Below are 18,040 nucleotides of genomic sequence, written 5' to 3'. Positions count from 1 at the left end.
TAGTTAGTTAGTTAGTTAGTTAGTTAGTTAGTTAGTTAGTTAGTTAGTTAGTTAGTTAGTTAGTTAGTTAGTTAGTTAGTTAGTTAGTTAGTTAGTTAGTTAGTTAGTTAGTTAGTTAGTTAGTTAGTTAGTTAGTTAGTTAGTTAGTTAGTTAGTTAGTTAGTTAGTTAGTTAGTTAGTTAGTTAGTTAGTTAGTTAGTTAGTTAGTTAGTTAGTTTTCACACAGGAGTCCCAAAGCGATCAGACAGGTTTGTCAGGTAGCTGCTGGTTCCTAGCCGGGTATGTTCACTGGTTTCCATGGCGCTGGGCCCTGAGTCAAGGGTTTGTTTACACAGAGAAACACTTTATTTCACAACATTACACTGACTCTGTAGAAAGGGATAAAATGTAGGCTAACGCTGTCTTCTGTCTGCCTTGGATAAAGTTTAGTTTTATAACTCTAGTCTACAACACATGCAGTTGGCCTACTGTCACTAACCATGCACACTATGACTCATGTTTACAGTGACTGCTGCTGCCATTAAGTTCATGTTTTAACATTTCAAAGTACAAAATGGAGGGTTGATCTTTTCTCTCAGAATGTGTAGGCATATGTCTTGCTTGGATCCCTGAGGTGAATATGTTGGAAGAATCCTGTGAATTCCTTCCTATATAACTCAATCCTCTGTTGCTCAGTGCAATTACTAGGTTACAGGTTTCAATGTTTTCATTGGCCTATTGGTCTGTGGCATTTGGCCTTCATATACATTAAACCAATCTCTGTGGAATGTTGAATCGCATGGTTGCTTTCACTATACTGCCACAAAGCTGCTGTTATTTTGTATGCCCTCACCTCAAGACTGTCCTGTCTGCTGAGTTGTCAGTATGCAATGCTTAGTATTTTGGCGTGGATCATTCATTTGATTTATAAAGACTTTCTTGACATTCCTGCTCAGAACAGAACTACAAGTCTGTCTGTTGTCCTCAGTTGAATGTGTGTGGCTGTCCCCTGGGCCCTGTCCTCTGGTGACCCTATAATTTGGTCTCACCGCCATCATAGTTCTGGATAAGTCCATAGTTGGCCGATTCCACGCCAGTTTAGGTGGAAAATATTTTTAAACAATCTGATTGTTCTGGAAATTCTCACATAGAAACTTAATTGGGAGGAAGGATGTTGGACATGCTTTTAACATTTGTATCACAAACCATTTTCTTGAAAATCATTATGAAATTGGCAAGTTCAGTCCCTTTTTAGACCTATACATGTCTCCTGTAAGACCCTATGATCTGTGAACTGTACATGATACAGACAACATCCTGGTGTCATTATACTTCTTATAGTGTTATCTCAAATATGGAGTATGTCTAGATTCTGAAACACAAATGTTCACATTCATTTATTCAACATAAAAATATTAATATAAATATCTCAAAAGTACCCTTTTTTATTTAGCTTATTTTTTTTACGTATTGTTTAGAACAATATACTTGTCAAAAACGTCAAATTTCCAGAGGGAGCTCTCTGGTACTTTTGTAGATATGATCCATTTTATACGTAGAAATGTACATTATAGATCATTAACCAATCACAGCCCATTCAATCCATTCTCCCATTCACTGTGTTGGCGGTGCTCATAAAATGTATCATAACTTCAGAATTAGCAGAGAACCCACTGTGGAAATGTAATGTACTTGTAAAGGGTACTTTTGAGATATTCATATGCATGTTTTGTTTATATTGAATTAATTAATGTGAAAATGTGTATTTCAGAATCTAGACATTCTCCATTTGTTAGAGCCCACTATAAGGAGTATAATGAACCAATATGTTGTCTGTATCATGTACGATTCAAGGATCATAAGGTTTTACCGGAGGCATTTATAGGTGAAAAAGGGGGTCCTAAAATGGCCACTTTCATCATGATTTAAGAAAACAATTGTTTGTGATGCAAATGTAAAAAGCATGTCAAACGTAATTTCTCCCAATAAAGTTTATATGTGAGAATTGCCAGAACAATCTGAGATAGCAAAAATTGTTTGTCCGTTGCAGCACTGATGTCTGCTTTTTTGCTGCTAACTACCTGGCTTCTCCTGATTTAACCTCTTATTACTGAGAGCTATAGCATGAAGAAGACTGGTGATGAACCCACCAATTGCTAATTTGAATGCATAAATCATACTATTTTGTGTTACCACCAGGTAATGCTGATTTATTTCTCAGTTCTCAAGCAAGGAATAGGCCTACGTTTAGAAATTTGTGACACCCCACGACCCATTCAAACCTCCTACAACCCAAATTTGTTGAGAATCGCTGGTCTAAGCTCAAAGGAACACTGTTTTTGGAATACCCTCCCTTTATCTCTGCTCCCCAATAAGTTAGCTGCTCATTGGCAGGTTGTTTTGATGGCTATATTGAAAGTTATTCTGCAATGACCTTGAATGTCTGCTCATTGTAGTGCTTGCTAGGATAATGTAATAACCATTCAGCTTATTTATCTGGAGAGGCCTAAAAACCTTAAGGTTTTGGGTGTGTCACTACACAACAAGGGGAACATTAGTTTGCCTGTTTCATTGGGTGCTTAGCTCCTGACTTGTGGTGTATCATAGAGGCTCTCTCAGACCTTCCCCATACTGTGCTAATGACAGATACAGCATAATCTTCAATGACCCCAGACTGCCCTCTCCCCTCTACCACCCCTCTGCTATCCTATAGAATCCCTAACGACCAGGCCCAAACTACCTTACCCTCCCCAGTCCCCGTCCATCCATGAACCACTCCTATCACCATCCCTCTCACAGATGCAAATGGCCATCGCATGCCTCTCTTAATGAAATGAAGGAGTCAGTTAACTGAATGACTAATGGAGGCTAATAGGTGGCTGTTAGTAAAGCTTCTTCATTGGGAGCTATTTGAGGATGTGTAATGGGTGTGATGGTGCAGCCCTCTCTCTGCCATGGCAGGTACGGCTAATGATATCATAACCTATGTGAATTGCTAATCGCTGCATTTGTTAGTAATTACATGCCAAGCTGTGTGTGTGTGTGCCTGTATGTGTGTGCATGTGCCTGCGTGTGTGTGCGCGTGTGCCTTGGCCCGGGCCTTAGAGCTTTCTGGGTAATAACTATAAATATCTCCAACAGGCCAGAGAGGGAGGCCCACACACACAGCCTAGCGTACTAGGAGTGTGTACTTGGTTGAAGCTATAGTTCTCCTGTGTATAGATCTACAGAGTTTAATACCATCATACCACCTAGTAGTGTAAGTGCATTTCTTAGGAAATTAGGCCTAGGCTTATACAGTATAATATGTAACTTTGGACTGGAACCTAATGTTATTCATGTTTATACCATGGCATTGTTGAATACTTGTTTCTGATTGGCTTGAAGGGCATTCTAGAGTGTGAGTTATTTAAGTGATAATGCCCAGAAGCCGGTGTTTGGAGGATATATTGGCACTGGTTAGGCTCGAGACCAAGCCAATATATCCTCCAAACACCGGCTTCGAGGGCAGTATCACTTTTATACAACGAGTTACCAACATATTCAAATAATGATTGACATGTTTTCATTAAAAACATTATTTTGATGAATTTATTCATACTATTTCATCCTTCCACAAGATATAGTCCCGACACAGATCTAGGGTTGCTACCCAAGCCGGCTGGTCGTTCGTTGAAACGCGACCCAGTCATTCAGTCTTTTTGTTCTGTATCTACAGTATGGATGCGACTCAGTCGTTCAGTCTTTTTGTTCTGTATCTACAGTATGGACGCGACTCAGTCATTCAGTCTTTTTGTTATGTATCTACAGTATGGACGCGACTCAGTCATTCAGTCTTTTTGTTATGTATCTACAGTATGGACGCGACTCAGTCGTTCAGTCTTTTTGTTCTGTATCTACAGTATGGACGCGACTCAGTCATTCAGTCTTTTTGTTATGTATCTACAGTATGGACGCGACCTAGTCTTTTTGTTCTGTATCTACGGTATGGACGCGACCCAGTCGTTCAGTCTTTTTGTTCTGTATCTACAGTATGGACGCGACTTAGTCGTTCAGTCTTTTAGTTCTGTATCTACAGTATGGACGTGACCCAGTCGTTCAGTCTTTTTGTTCTGTATCTACAGTGTGGACGCGACCCAGTCTTTTTGTTCTGTATCTACAGTATGGACGCGACTCAGTCGTTCAGTCTTTTAGTTCTGTATCTACAGTATGGACGCGACCCAGTCTTTTTGTTCTGTATCCACAGTATGGACGCGACCCAGTCTTTTTGTCCTGTATCTACAGTATGGACGCGACCCAGTCTTTTTGTCCTGTATCTACAGTATGGACGCGACCCAGTCTTTTTGTTCTGTATCTACAGTATGGACGTGACCCAGTCGTTCAGTCCTTTTGTTGTGTATCTACAGTGTGGACGCGACCCAGTCTTTTTGTTCTGTATCTACAGTATGGACGCGACCCAGTCTTTTTGTCCTGTATCTACAGTATGGACGCGACCCAGTCTTTTTGTTCTGTATCTACAGTATGGACGCGACTCAGTCGTTCAGTCTTTTAGTTCTGTATCTACAGTATGGACGTGACCCAGTCGTTCAGTCTTTTTGTTCTGTATCTACAGTATGGACGCGACCCAGTCTTTTTGTTCTGTATCTACAGTATGGACGTGACCCAGTCGTTCAGTCTTTTTGTTCTGTATCTACAGTATGGACGCGACCCAGTCTTTTTGTTCTGTATCTACAGTATGGACGCGACTTAGTCTTTTTGTCCTGTATCTACAGTATGGACGCGACCCAGTCTTTTTGTTCTGTATCTACAGTATGGACGCGACTCAGTCGTTCAGTCTTTTAGTTTTGTATCTACAGTATGGACGTGACCCAGTCGTTCAGTCTTTTTGTTCTGTATCTACAGTGTGGACGCGACCCTGTCTTTTTGTTCTGTATCTACAGTATGGACGCGACTCAGTTGTTCAGTCTTTTTGATCTGTATCTACAGTATGGATGCGACTCAGTCGTTCAGTCTTTTCGTTTTGTATACAGTATGGACGCAACCCAGTCGTTGAGTCTTTTTGTTCTGTATCTACAGTATGGATGCGACTCAGTCGTTCAGTCTTTTTGTTCTGTATCTACAGTATGGATGCGACTCAGTCGTTCGGTCTTTTTGTTCTGTATCTACAGTATGGACGCGACTCAGTTGTTTGGTCTTTTTGTTCTGTATCTACAGTATGGTCTTCCCTGTGGCTCAGTTGGTAGAGCATGGTGTGTGCAACGCCAGGGTTGTGGGTTCGATTCCTACGGGGGGCCAGTACAACAAAAAAAAAATGCATGAAATTAAATGTATGAAATGTATGCATTCACTACTGTAAGTCGCTCTGGGTAAGAGCGTCTGCTAAATGACTAAAATGTAAATGTAAATGTAAATGGATGCGACTCAGTCGTTCAGGCTTTTTGTTCTGTATCTACAGTATGGGTGCGACTCATTCGTTCAGTCTTTTAGTTCTGTATCTACAGTATGGACGCGACTCAGTCGTTCAGTCTTTTAGTTCTGTATCTACAGTATGGATGCGACTCAGTCGTTCAGTCTTTTAGTTCTGTATCTACAGTATGGACGCGACCCAGTCGTTTAGTCTTTTTGTTCTGTATTTACAGTGTGGATGCGACCCAGTCTTTTTGTTCTGTATCTACAGTATGGACGCGACTCAGCCGTTGAGTCTTTTTGTTGTGTATCTACAATAAGGACGTGACCCAGTCGTTCAGTCTTTTTGTTCTGTATCTACAGTATGGACACGACTCAGTCGTTCAGTCTTTTTGTTCTGTATCTACAGTATGGATGCGACTCAGTCGTTCGGTCTTTTTGTTCTGTATCTACAGTATGGACGCGACTCAGTCGTTCAGTCTTTTTGTTCTGTATCTACAGTATGGATGCGACTCAGTCGTTCAGTCTTTTTGTTCTGTATCTACAGTATGGACGCGACTCAGTTGTTTGGTCTTTTTGTTCTGTATCTACAGTATGGTCTTCCCTGTGGCTCAGTTGGTAGAGCATGGTGTGTGCAACGCCAGGGTTGTGGGTTCGATTCCCACGGGGGGCCAGTACAAAAAAAAAAATGCATGAAATTAAATGTATGAAATGTATGCATTCACTACTGTAAGTCGCTCTGGGTAAGAGCGTCTGCTAAATGACTAAAATGTAAATGTAAATGGATGCGACTCAGTCGTTCAGGCTTTTTGTTCTGTATCTACAGTATGGGTGCGACTCATTCGTTCAGTCTTTTAGTTCTGTATCTACAGTATGGACGCGACTCAGTCGTTCAGTCTTTTAGTTCTGTATCTACAGTATGGATGCGACTCAGTCGTTCAGTCTTTTAGTTCTGTATCTACAGTATGGACGCGACCCAGTCGTTTAGTCTTTTTGTTCTGTATTTACAGTGTGGATGCGACCCAGTCTTTTTGTTCTGTATCTACAGTATGGACGCGACTCAGCCGTTGAGTCTTTTTGTTGTGTATCTACAATAAGGACGTGACCCAGTCGTTCAGTCTTTTTGTTCTGTATCTACAGTATGGACACGACTCAGTCGTTCAGTCTTTTTGTCCTGTATCTACAGTATGGACACGACTCAGTCGTTCAGTCTTTTTGTTCTGTATCTACAGTATGGACACGACTCAGTCGTTCAGTCTTTTTGTTCTGTATCTACAATATGGACGCGACTCAGTCGTTCAGTCTTTTTGTTCTGTATCTACAGTATGGATGCGACTCAGTCGTTCAGTCTTTTTCTTCTGTATCTACAGTGTGGATGCGACTCACTCGTTCAGTCTTTTAGTTCTGTATCTACAGTATGGACGCGACTCAGTCGTTCAGTCTTTTTGTTCTGTATCTACAGTATGGACGCGACCCAGTCGTTTAGTCTTTTTGTTCTGTATCTACAGTGTGGACGCGACCCAGTCTTTTTGTTCTGTATCTACAGTATGGACGCGACTCAGCCGTTGAGTCTTTTTGTTGTGTATCTACAATATGGACGTGACCCAGTCGTTCAGTCTTTTTGTTCTGTATCTACAGTATGGACGCGACTCAGTTGTTCAGTCTTTTTGTTCTGTATCTACAGTATGAACGCGACTCAGTCGTTCAGTCTTTTAGTTCTGTATCTACAGTATGGACGCGACTCAGTCGTTCGTTCTAAATGTTCCATTGCCATAATGGCTGGCAAAGTTCTTATCCCTTGCTTGCTAGTTAGCCAACTACGGCTAACTTACAGTCACGTCAAAAAGTCAAGCCAGAATAACAGCGAGTAGCTGCATTTGCATTTGTTTAAGCTTTTTAGTGACATTTATTTGAACACATCCATAACAATAAGCTAATGAGGTGCGATTTCGCCTGGCACAGAAAATGTGCTCACTTGTCAGGAAACTGATGTTCAGAGGAGCAAGCCAACAACAAGGCTAACACAATCACTTCAAATTGAAGCTGGAAAGACTGCTAACTAGCTTCATTTTTACCTTTTTTCAATTTACATTTCTTTGTATATATCCATAAAATGATGCCAGCTGATTAATGATTTCTACTGGCTGAAAAACGCTGCCTGACTGTCTGTCTCGTCCCGACTCCCGACACCTTCATTACTATGGGACAGCTGGAGATCGAATTTGAATATTGAAGCAATGTTGCAAATGTCGGAGAGACAGACAGCAAGGTTTATACAAATCTCCACTGTTGAACACTAAATGTTAGCCTAAAAGAAATGTGAGAATGTCTAGATGCTTTTTATAGTGGAGATCAAGTTTATAAATTGCTTGGCTGGGTTGATGAGACAATGGATTGCACTGTCAGATGGAACAGAGTAATTAGGCATTTTAAAGTAATAGATTTAACCGGTGGTAACTTGTGGAATAAACACAGAATGGAATGCGGTTTTAACCAATCAGCATTCAGGATTAGACCCACCCGTTGTATAATTCCCTATTATAGCACGGTAGAACTCAATGGCTAAAGTTCACTCTTACATGTTCTATGTTTGAGCTGCTTTTTAAAGCAAAACAGGATTGAAAACTTTATTGGCATTGTTGAATCATATTTTCATAATGGCAAGCTAGGACTGAAGGTTTGGTTAGCTAAACTAACAAGTTTGTTTGTTTGGTTACCACAGCAACTACTGTAGCTATCTAGTAAAGTTGCTAGCTACTTCAGTAGATGTTGAACACATTTCTACTGGAAAATGAACACATTTCTACTGGAAAATGAAAACATTTCTAGCGGAAAATGTGTTAAATTATTGCCGTGGTATAAAAGAGATAATCAAAGAGGGGCTATGCGTTCTCAGGAAAATAATACAACTCTGTTGAAGGTCAGTTCCACTTCGCTAGCGCATCGTGGAGCACACCTTCCACATCATCCATTATTTTCCATAGAACGCATAGCCCCTCGTTGATTATCCTTCACAAATGGAATACGAACAGTAGATGTTTTAATTCAATACAAGTTTATTGATACTGTTTCTATACAGAATGGATAATTCCCTGTAGTTTCCCCCTTCCTAATCTGTAGGCCTAGGCCTACAACACATGGTCTGCAGAACATTAGCCTAATTAGGCTATGGTATTAGACTTAACTCTGTAACATGTCTGTCCTTCTACCACCCACATTTCTTCACATCCGCTCCTCCATCCAGATACAGGCAACCAGTACCCTTTTCACACTGAGCCAAACTAATCCGAGCTGTACGGGGCTGGCCCATTTGCCTGGTTACACATCCAACATAGAATAAGAAAATAGTGGTATCAGAGCCAGACTGTAAGGACCGCCGCCGGACAGGAGAAGCAGGTACGGGGAGTCAGACATTTATTCGGGAACAGACAAGGAAACAAGACAGGAACAGCGTCGGAACACTGGTAACACGGACATGAGACAATTAATCCCAAAGCGGGGAACAGAGCTTGGGAACAGACAGATATAGAGAAGGTAATGACAAAAGTAATTGAGTCCACGTGAGTCCAATGATTGCTGATGCGAGTGACAGGGAAGGCAGGTGTGCGTACTGATGGTGGCTTGAGTGCGTAATGCTGGGGATCCTGGCGCCCTCGAGGGCCAGGGGGAGGAAGAGCGGGAGCAGGCGTGACACAGACAGTATGGTTTGGGTCAACCCTATGTGAATACAGCCCAGTTAAATGCCATATATTGTACTACTGCAGCTTTGCCTAAGGCCCTGCTGCCATGTGACCTGCTAGAGCTGTGTGCCAGCCAGGCTGTGACATCACAGGTCAAAGTGGACCAGGTCAGAGAGTGAGGACGGAGGACCTGTAAGCCCTGTTAGCCCACTGAGTGTCACTTCTGTTATTAGCCTCTCCCCGGGACAAGAGGTTAGCGCCAGCACACCTTACCTTCCCTCTCCTACCCTGTGAAGGATCATTAAGGCCTGATGCTCTTTTTAATTGGTTCCGGAAGCATCGCCGTGCAGTGTGCCCCCATTCATTTATCAACTACACCTCTCTACCTCCCCCTCTCTCTCTCTCACACACAAACACTCCATCTGTCTCTCTCTCTCTCTCCTCTCTCGCTCCTCTCTCTCCTCTCTCTCTCCCTCTTTCCTCACTCTCCATGCATGACTTTAAATTGGCCCACAGCCATAGGCCTAATTAACAGGCCTAATCTCTTCCCCACCTCCTGACAGACTAATCTATATTCCATTAACCAGGCAGTAGGTTTGGTCTCTGGTTGGGAACTGGTTGGGAACTGGGAAGGTGAGTAGTGTTGTATACTGCTGGTATTATCCCTCTCACAACACAAGGCCAAGAACTATTCTTAGGGACGTAATGCATGAAGACGCGACACACTTTGCTGTGAGGAGTGTTTTTAAGGAAGAGTCGACGTCAAAGGTTGACTTCTAGGTAGACTTAAGATATTTTTAAAAGGAAAACGTTTAGGCAAAGGCTGAAGTGAGAGAGAAGCAGTGGATCATCTCTATTGTATCTATCTGTACTATGCACTTTATTAGTCATCGAAAGAAAAGTAAGCTGTCATTGATTAAAGTTCTAGGGACCAGTACCACACACTGTCTCCTATATTTGCTCTGAAGGAACACTATGTTCACTTGCTCAGCTCTCTCTGTTACAACAGATACTCCCCTACTAGCCTATACACCCGGCATTACAGCACTACCTAGTGGGTGAAAATAGAGGCTAACTGTTGATATGGTGGGTCTTGTGGGCTCTATGATTGGCTATAGTGTGTGCACAGTTATAGTGCGAGTTCCATCCTGTCCTAGGATGATAAATGTCAATTTCCCTAACGGTGTTTTAGTGGAGTCCTACTCAAAGGCCCGCAGAGGGAGGCAGAAGTAAGAGTGGCAGGCACACTAATACAGGCTCTGAGTCTGTGATGAGGATATTATGGACTGTTTAGAGACTCACACCTGTGCCTCTGGCTCCCTCTTTATCTCTTTCTGTCTCTTTTACACTTTCTCTCTCTCTCTCTCTCTTTCTTTTTTTACTCCCCCCCTCTCTGTCTCACTTTAGAGGGAAGCCCCCCCACCCCACTAATTTCTCTGCCGGGAGGCCTATTTGCATGTTAACCATTGGGTTGCCAAGGCTCCACCAAGCCATGTGACCAGTTAAGCATGTGTGTTTGGCTGCCTGCCTGCGTTCACTGTTCCTGTTTCTCCCTTGTTTTCACCAACACATTCTCAGCCTAGAGAGACAATACACCCTGTGCAGAGCCAGTCGCTGGCAGATAAAAGCCTTCCTGTGTATGAATCTACGTATACATGGGTGTTATTGAATCTCTTCCTAGCTTTCTCTATCTACCTCTATCTGTTGCTCCTACCTACCTACCTACCTACCTACCTACCTACCTACCTACCTACCTACCTACCTACCTACCTACCTACCTACCTACCTACCTACCTACCTACCTACCTACCTACCTACCTACCTACCTACCTACCTACCTACCTACCTACCTACCTACCTACCTACCTACCTACCTACCTACCTACCTACCTACCTACCTACCTACCTACCTACCTACCTACCTACCTACCTACCTACCTACCTACCTACCTACCTACCTCTCTCTATATATATATATACCTCTATCTGTTGCTCCTACCTACCTCTCTCTCTCTCTCTCTCTCTATCTACCTCTATCTGTTGCTCCTACCTACCTCTCTCTCATTGAACAGCCTGTTATGTAGTCTTTTACATTATGATGTCGGTCCCAGACTAAAAGGATGCTGTCTGTCCGTCCCAGTGAACCCCTCAGTGTACTATACATCAGCGCACTGTACTCCATATCAGGTGTTGAAATGTTCATGCTCAACATGCAGTACATAACATGGCTGCATACCTGTTAAAATATCTCCCTGAATTACACTATACATACAGTATCTTTACCTGTTCTTCTTGACAGTGTTTTAATAGCTGTGCATTGATCTTTTTCAGGGGCTCTGTGAAAGTGTGGCTCTGTCTCTGTGAGAGTGAGGCTCTGTCTGTGAAAGCGAGGCTCTGTCTCTGTGAGAGTGAGGCTCTGTCTCTGTGAGAGTGAGGCTCTGTTTCTGTGACAGTGAGGCTCTGTTTCTGTGACAGTGAGGCTCTGTTTCTGTGACAGTGAGGCTCTGTTTCTGCGACAGTGAGGCTCTGTTTCTGTGACAGTGAGGCTCTGTTTCTGTGAGAGTGAGGCTCTGTTTCTGTGAGAGTGAGGCTCTGTCTCTGTGACAGTGAGGCTCTGTTTCTGTGACAGTGAGGCTCTGTTTCTGCGACAGTGAGGCTCTGTTTCTGTGACAGTGAGGCTCTGTTTCTGTGAGAGTGAGGCTCTGTTTCTGTGAGAGTGAGGCCCACTGCCACTATGCTATAGTTTATTCCTGTTGTATGGAATGCTCCCCTCTGGCATGTGACATGTTCTCGCTCCACTGCAGGGACGGTAATTGGCATGTTGTGTCATTTAGTTCCCTTCGTTCCTTCTCTCCTAGAACAGGAGTCCAACTCCCAAGGCCTAGCCTGACAGCTAGCCTATATCAGATGCCCACTCAAACATGGGGAGAACACACATATAGCCTGCCGCTAGTAAGCACGCACACAGACACACACACACACAGGCTAATTTATCTAGATATGGGCATGGGGACAAGCACATGGGCACTAGATTGGAGTTAACACAACCTACTGTGTACATCGTGACCTCCCACACATACTCTACATTGGACTTTAACCAGTTGTATGTTATTCCTACAGTTGTACTGTTCAATGTTTTGTCATGTTTGTAGTTCCAATGTTTGTAGTTCCAATGTTCTTCCACAGAGTTAGGTGTCTGGCAGGTTTTGTAAGAGAGTTGTGCTCAGACATCGGCTGGAGATAGCAGAGCCAAATGATATTGCAGCTAAGCTGTTGTTTATTTAGCCAGTCAGGAAGGAGAGCTTTCCTTTTAGCTTTCACCTTTGTTTGCCACTACTGATGAGAGGGCCAGTTAAATACATCAATCAGTCTCTCTTTATTTCCTACCTCTCTCTCCCCTTCTCTTTCTCTCTAGTTTCCCCAACGCCTAATGGAAAGCTAGGAATATTGACATAGATTATGACTTACTTAAGGCCTACTAATCATACTAGTCTACTTATTAAAGCGATAAAGCAACACAGATCAGCTAAGTGAACTAGGCCTATGTCCTTAAGAGCTCAGTGCCCCCCTCAGCTATTATCCATGTGAGATAATTCTGCTCTAATATCATTAACCAGTGTTACATTTCAGACAGGGAGAGAGCTGCTGCTCTGCTGCAAATGTCCTTCCCTTAGCCACATAGCCATGTAGCCTTTAGCCTGTAGCTTACTAGTCTGTAGCTTCAGACCTGTTACTGTTATTTCTAACTAACAGGGAGCTAACTATCCATCTCCAGGTACTTAGCCTCCCCCTAGCCACATAGCCATCGAGGCTAGCCATAGCCATAGCCTGTAGCTTACCAACCTGTTTCCGGTTACTTCTGACTAGCAGGGAGCTAACAGTCAACCCCCAGGCTATGTAGCCCATTGTGTAACCTGAGAAGGGCCTTATATGTTGTGCACAAGGTTTAAAACGGGAGTTCACTGTGAAAACACAGTCATGTGCTTTAGAGCAAGATGTATGGCTCTTTAAGTTTGTGTGTGTGTGTGTGAGCACGTGCATGCGTGCGTGTCTGTCTGGTGATGTGTGTGTCTCCACTCTGGGACCTAACCCTGTGCCAGGCAGGCTCCAGGCCAGCCAGGCGTGTCTGTCTGGTGATGTGTGTGTCTCCACTCTGGGACCTAACCCTGTGCCAGGCAGACCCCAGGCCAGCCAGGCGTGTCTGTCTGGTGATGTGTGTGTCTCCACTCTGGGACCTAACCCTGTGCCAGGCAGACCCCAGGCCAGCCAGGCGTGTCTGTCTGGTGATGTGTGTGTCTCCACTCTGGGACCTAACCCTGTGCCAGGCAGACCCCAGGCCAGCCAGGCGTGTCTGTCTGGTGATGTGTGTGTCTCCACTCTGGGACCTAACCCTGTGCCAGGCAGACCCCAGGCCAGCCAGGCGTGTCTGTCTGGTGATGTGTGTGTCTCCACTCTGGGACCTAACCCTGTGCCAGGCAGACCCCAGGCCAGCCAGGCGTGTCTGTCTGGTGATGTGTGTGTCTCCACTCTGGGACCTAACCCTGTGCCAGGCAGACCCCAGGCCAGCCAGGCGTGTCTGTCTGGTGATGTGTGTGTCTCCACTCTGGGACCTAACCCTGTGCCAGGCAGACCCCAGGCCAGCCAGGCGTGTCTGTCTGGTGATGTGTGTGTCTCCACTCTGGGACCTAACCCTGTGCCAGGCAGACCCCAGGCCAGCCAGGCGTGTCTGTCTGGTGATGTGTGTGTCTCCACTCTGGGACCTAACCCTGTGCCAGGCAGACCCCAGGCCAGCCAGGCGTGTCTGTCTGGTGATGTGTGTGTCTCCACTCTGGGACCTAACCCTGTGCCAGGCAGACCCCAGGCCAGCCAGGCGTGTCTGTCTGGTGATGTGTGTGTCTCCACTCTGGGACCTAACCCTGTGCCAGGCAGACCCCAGGCCAGCCAGGCGTGTCTGTCTGGTGATGTGTGTGTCTCCACTCTGGGACCTAACCCTGTGCCAGGCAGGCTCCAGGCCAGCCAGGCATGTCTGTGTGTTCCCCTCTCAGCACCAAATCAAATCAAATCAAATGTATTTATATAGCCCTTCTTACATCAGCTGATATATCAAAGTGCTGTACAGAAACCCAGCCTAAAACCCCAAACAGCAAGCAATGCAGGTGTAGAAGCACGGTGGCTAGGAAAAACTCCCTAGAAAGGCCAAAACCTAGGAAGAAACCTAGAGAGTGTTCCTGCTGGAGCACATGGCCCTTGCGTCATGTTCCAGGGAGCCCCCTCCCTCTCTTCCATCGCCCCTCCAGTCAGACTGTCAGCCAGGGAAGGGAGAGAAGGCTCGTCACGGCCTGTCCTTTCACATCTCGCATACATTTGTGTGTGTGGAGGTTTATCCTGTCACCTCTTGCGAGTGGGATTCTCTTCCTGGTGGGAAGTGAACGTGGCTGGGTGGCCAGCATCTGTCTACGCCTCTCTTTCCCCACCAGAGTGTGTCTGAGATCACTGCTTTACCGACAGTCTCTGGGAGGGAGCTCTCAGTGTGTTAGTGTGCTGTACTAGGGACAGTACTGTGGCTTTTTAGCCTCATGGTTTCATGGTTTTGCTCACGTTGGTTGTTTGCTGTGTGGTTGTTAAATAGTGTATTAAGTTTTTTCTCATAGTGGACTTTCATGTTATGATTCTGTACAACATAATATGGTGTCATTCAGTTTCTTGTGTATACGGTTTTATGTATAGAGCAATGTGCAATAAATGCAAGCCTGCATTCCATTTATGTTAATCTCTGTGCTTGTGTGGAAATCCAGTGCTTTTGGGGTTAAGTTGTGAAAGTTAATGTAATAACTGCGAGCACCATCTGCTGGCCTACTTCCTCACAAAGAGAGAGTGAGTGAGAGAGAGAGAGAGAGAGAGAGAGAGAGAGAGAACGAGTCTGGATTTTAACGACATCTCTAATATTCATGCTGATGCATTTTGCTGCTTTGTGCTGCTTTCATTTTCCACCGCTCTGCTGCTGGAGACTCCAGCTCCTCGCCATACACACCCCAGCACGGGAGAGGGAGGGCAGAGAGGGAAAAACTAGTGGAAAAAGGAAAACAACCAAGCTAGCTAGCACAAAACCCTTTTTGTGTACAAAGGAGTAGCCTACCTTACCCTGGGATGTAAGAGAAAGAGGCACGAACGAAGAGAGCAAGCAAAAGGAACGAGTAGAGAGAGGTAGAGCGAGCGGACGGAGAGAGCACGCGATTGCTGGCGGAGGGGAATCAATAAGAAGGGAGGGAAGAGAGGACGGTAGAGCGAGAGAGCGACGCTGACACTCACACCACGACCCGCCTGTGCCGGACGGAGCTGAAGCACGCAGTAGCAGCAGAATGAGACGAGCTTCCTGGACTGCCACTGCCTCGCACCTCTTCTGGCGCAACCAGCCCTGCTCCCAGCTCTCCCAGTGATCTAACAGCCCAGCCCCATGCACTCCTACTGAGCCTGAGCCCTGCCCGCTAGGGGAGGAGAGGAGTGGAGAGGAGGTGAAGGAGAGGAGGCTCCACAGCCTGCCTGTACGCTGCCTGTGGAGGGGGGAGGGGGTGGACACACAGCTCAAGCAAGACAGACTGTCGAACGAGAGAGTGAGCGAGTGAGAGAGAGAGAGAGAGAGAGAGAGAGAGAGAGAGAGAAAACCCGGCGAAAGGGCAAGGCTTTTGTTAGGTGGTTGGAGAGAGAGGGGGAGGAAGAAAAAAATATAGAAAAAAACATGTCTACAGTGAAGAGGCCAAGAGGAAGGGTAAGTGAGCTGCACAGAGAGAGAGGGGAGGGAGGGAGCGAGGGAGGGAGGGAGGAGGGGCCGGACGACAGGAACTGAACAACTGAACAACCTCCTCTGCTACTGGCTCATGCTGCCTGCCTGATGCAGCTCCACTGTCGCCATCTTGAACTCCTTGTTGCTGCTCTTTCCCATACTAATTTGCTTAGCTGTGCTAGCTATGCTCTGTCACATGCTTTCCCTTCACTACCCCCCTCCTTTCACTTTATCCCTCATTTTCTCTCACCCCCTCCCTCCATGGATTCCTCCCCACCTCTGGTTCGATGCAAAAGGCGGTGTGTGTGTGTGTGTGTGTGTGTGTGTGTGTGTGTGTGTGTGTGTGTGTGTGTGTCACATAAGATGAGTACATCAGTCACACAGCACTGCATGAGGGACTGAGGGAAGTAAGGGGTTAGTGTGTGAGTGAGTGAGCGGACTAAGTGGCCCAAATGTCCTAGCTATCTCTATCTCTCTGTAGTCTCTCCTTACTGTAATAGTGCAAAGTGTTTTCATGGGAGCGTGTGGTGGCAGAGAGAGATTGAAATCACTGCAGTGCTGGCAGCCTGTAATTTCAGTTATTTATAGTCGTATTACACAGCTGCAGAACACTTGGTTTTGGTGCATTTTTCTTCTCTCGCGCTTTCTCACTCACTTTTCATACAAACTCTCATTCCTGCTCTCATTCCCGACCTCTGCCCTCTCTCCCCTTTGCTACTTCCCTCTCTTCCCTGTTCTTTACCTTGACTTTCTCTTTCGTCCAACTCTTTTTTTTACCTTGAACTTGAATAATGAGAATATTTCAGTTCTGGGCAATGATTTCCGCTAATAGCCTGGGCATTACAGCACATGTTAAACCTATAATTCTGTAGCTACAGCTCTTGTTTATCTTCCGAATGAACTGTAATTTATTTCTCCCCTCCCCCTGTTTTGTTTGTGGCAGTTCAAGATAATTCTCTTTATTTAGCAGTCAGGAAAGCAACTGGCTGTGCCGTGCTGTGGCTCGGCCTCGGGTCATGTAGCCATCCACTCTGACTGCAACACGTTGAGATTAGCTCATCCATTTATAGGCTCTGGGCCCACCCGAAGGGAATAAAACTCAGCCCATGTTTTATTCCCATTTTATCACGTATCAGCCTTGGCTGTATTATTTATTCTAGTTTGGCTGAATGTCAGTGTGCCGGTCCTGCCTGCCTCTGTTTCTTTCCGCCTGTCTTAATGAAAGTTTGTGCTGCTGCAATCTATGTGTCTGGGGGGGGGAAATGTGTGGCTAGCAGAAAGTTCAGAGAGCAACACTTTCAGTATGTCTGTGAGGTAGTGGGGTAGAGACACAGCAGCAGAATGGGATATTCTGGTGACTGGTTGTTTAAGTCTTTAAAAGGCTATCAAGGCTATGCCAAGCCTATGTCAAGGCTATACCATTATCAAGGCTTTGAGGGCCTAATAAGAAAGGTACAACCAACTAGCTAACAGTGTTGTTGTGACTTCTGCTGTGTGTGTTTTCTAGACCAGCTGGCTGTTGTTTTCAGTGTTCTGTTTTCTAGATCGATCAGTGTAACTTCCCTTTTGACAATCACATTCATATCATACGGCCTTAGAGTGCAATGAAAACCCGTAATTTTCCTAATCTGCCATTTCTTGGAATTTATGAGTTAAGCTCCTGAGAAGGCTGATTTCTGAGTATGTCTCTCCTCTGTCAGCTACTGCTAAAGGCTAAGACTACAAACTACACATAGCTCATAGCATGTTGCTTCATCATTTCTAGTCTTTCTCTGTCTGTCTCTCTCTCCCCACGTCACTAAGCAGCAGTGTAAGTATACAGCTTGATTGTTATGCACATGGGGTTTTTCAGAGCTTCACTGATTCACTTTTGTAATCCCATTATTTTGTGTTTACAACATTTCCTTATTGAGCCTGCCTGGGTGACTTGACTCATTCCAGGCAGCAAAGCTGATATGGTACATTTCACACTTCTGTTCCTGAGGGGGAAGATGATGTGTGAGAGAGGCTGTGGAGGGTTAACTGAAGGGGAAGATGATGTGTGAGAGAGGCTGTGGAGGGTTAACTGAAGGGGAAGATGATGTGTGAGAGAGGCTGTGGAGGGTTAACTGAAGGGGAAGATGATGTGTGAGAGAGGCTGTGGAGGGTTAACTGAAGGGGAAGGTGATGTGTGAGAGAGGCTGTGGAGGGTTAA

General features: G+C 45.1%; 1 protein-coding gene across 8 annotated transcripts in view; it reads left to right on the top strand.

Annotated features, from left to right (window-relative positions):
- Positions 1-18,040, top strand: part of LOC106592263 (ATP-dependent chromatin remodeler CHD9) — a 128,680-nt gene that overhangs the window by 25,723 nt on the left and 84,917 nt on the right. Inside the window, exon 1 of one of the 8 annotated variants that reach the window (XM_045689305.2) lies at positions 14,955-15,831. The exons of the other annotated variants lie outside the window; for them this stretch is intronic. Within the exon in view, the coding sequence (XP_045545261.2) occupies positions 15,802-15,831 (30 nt within the window). The 5' untranslated portion in view covers positions 14,955-15,801. Of the gene's footprint in view, positions 1-14,954; positions 15,832-18,040 lie in introns of those variants that run through there. 8 annotated transcript variants of the gene reach the window in all.

Source organism: Salmo salar, chromosome 11 (genome assembly GCF_965601325.2).
Source record: "Salmo salar chromosome 11, fSalSal1, whole genome shotgun sequence".
Classification (NCBI taxonomy): Eukaryota; Metazoa; Chordata; class Actinopteri; order Salmoniformes; family Salmonidae; genus Salmo; species Salmo salar.
The sequence above is the reverse complement of the archived record's forward strand: the minus strand, read 5'-3'. Positions and strand labels throughout refer to the sequence as shown.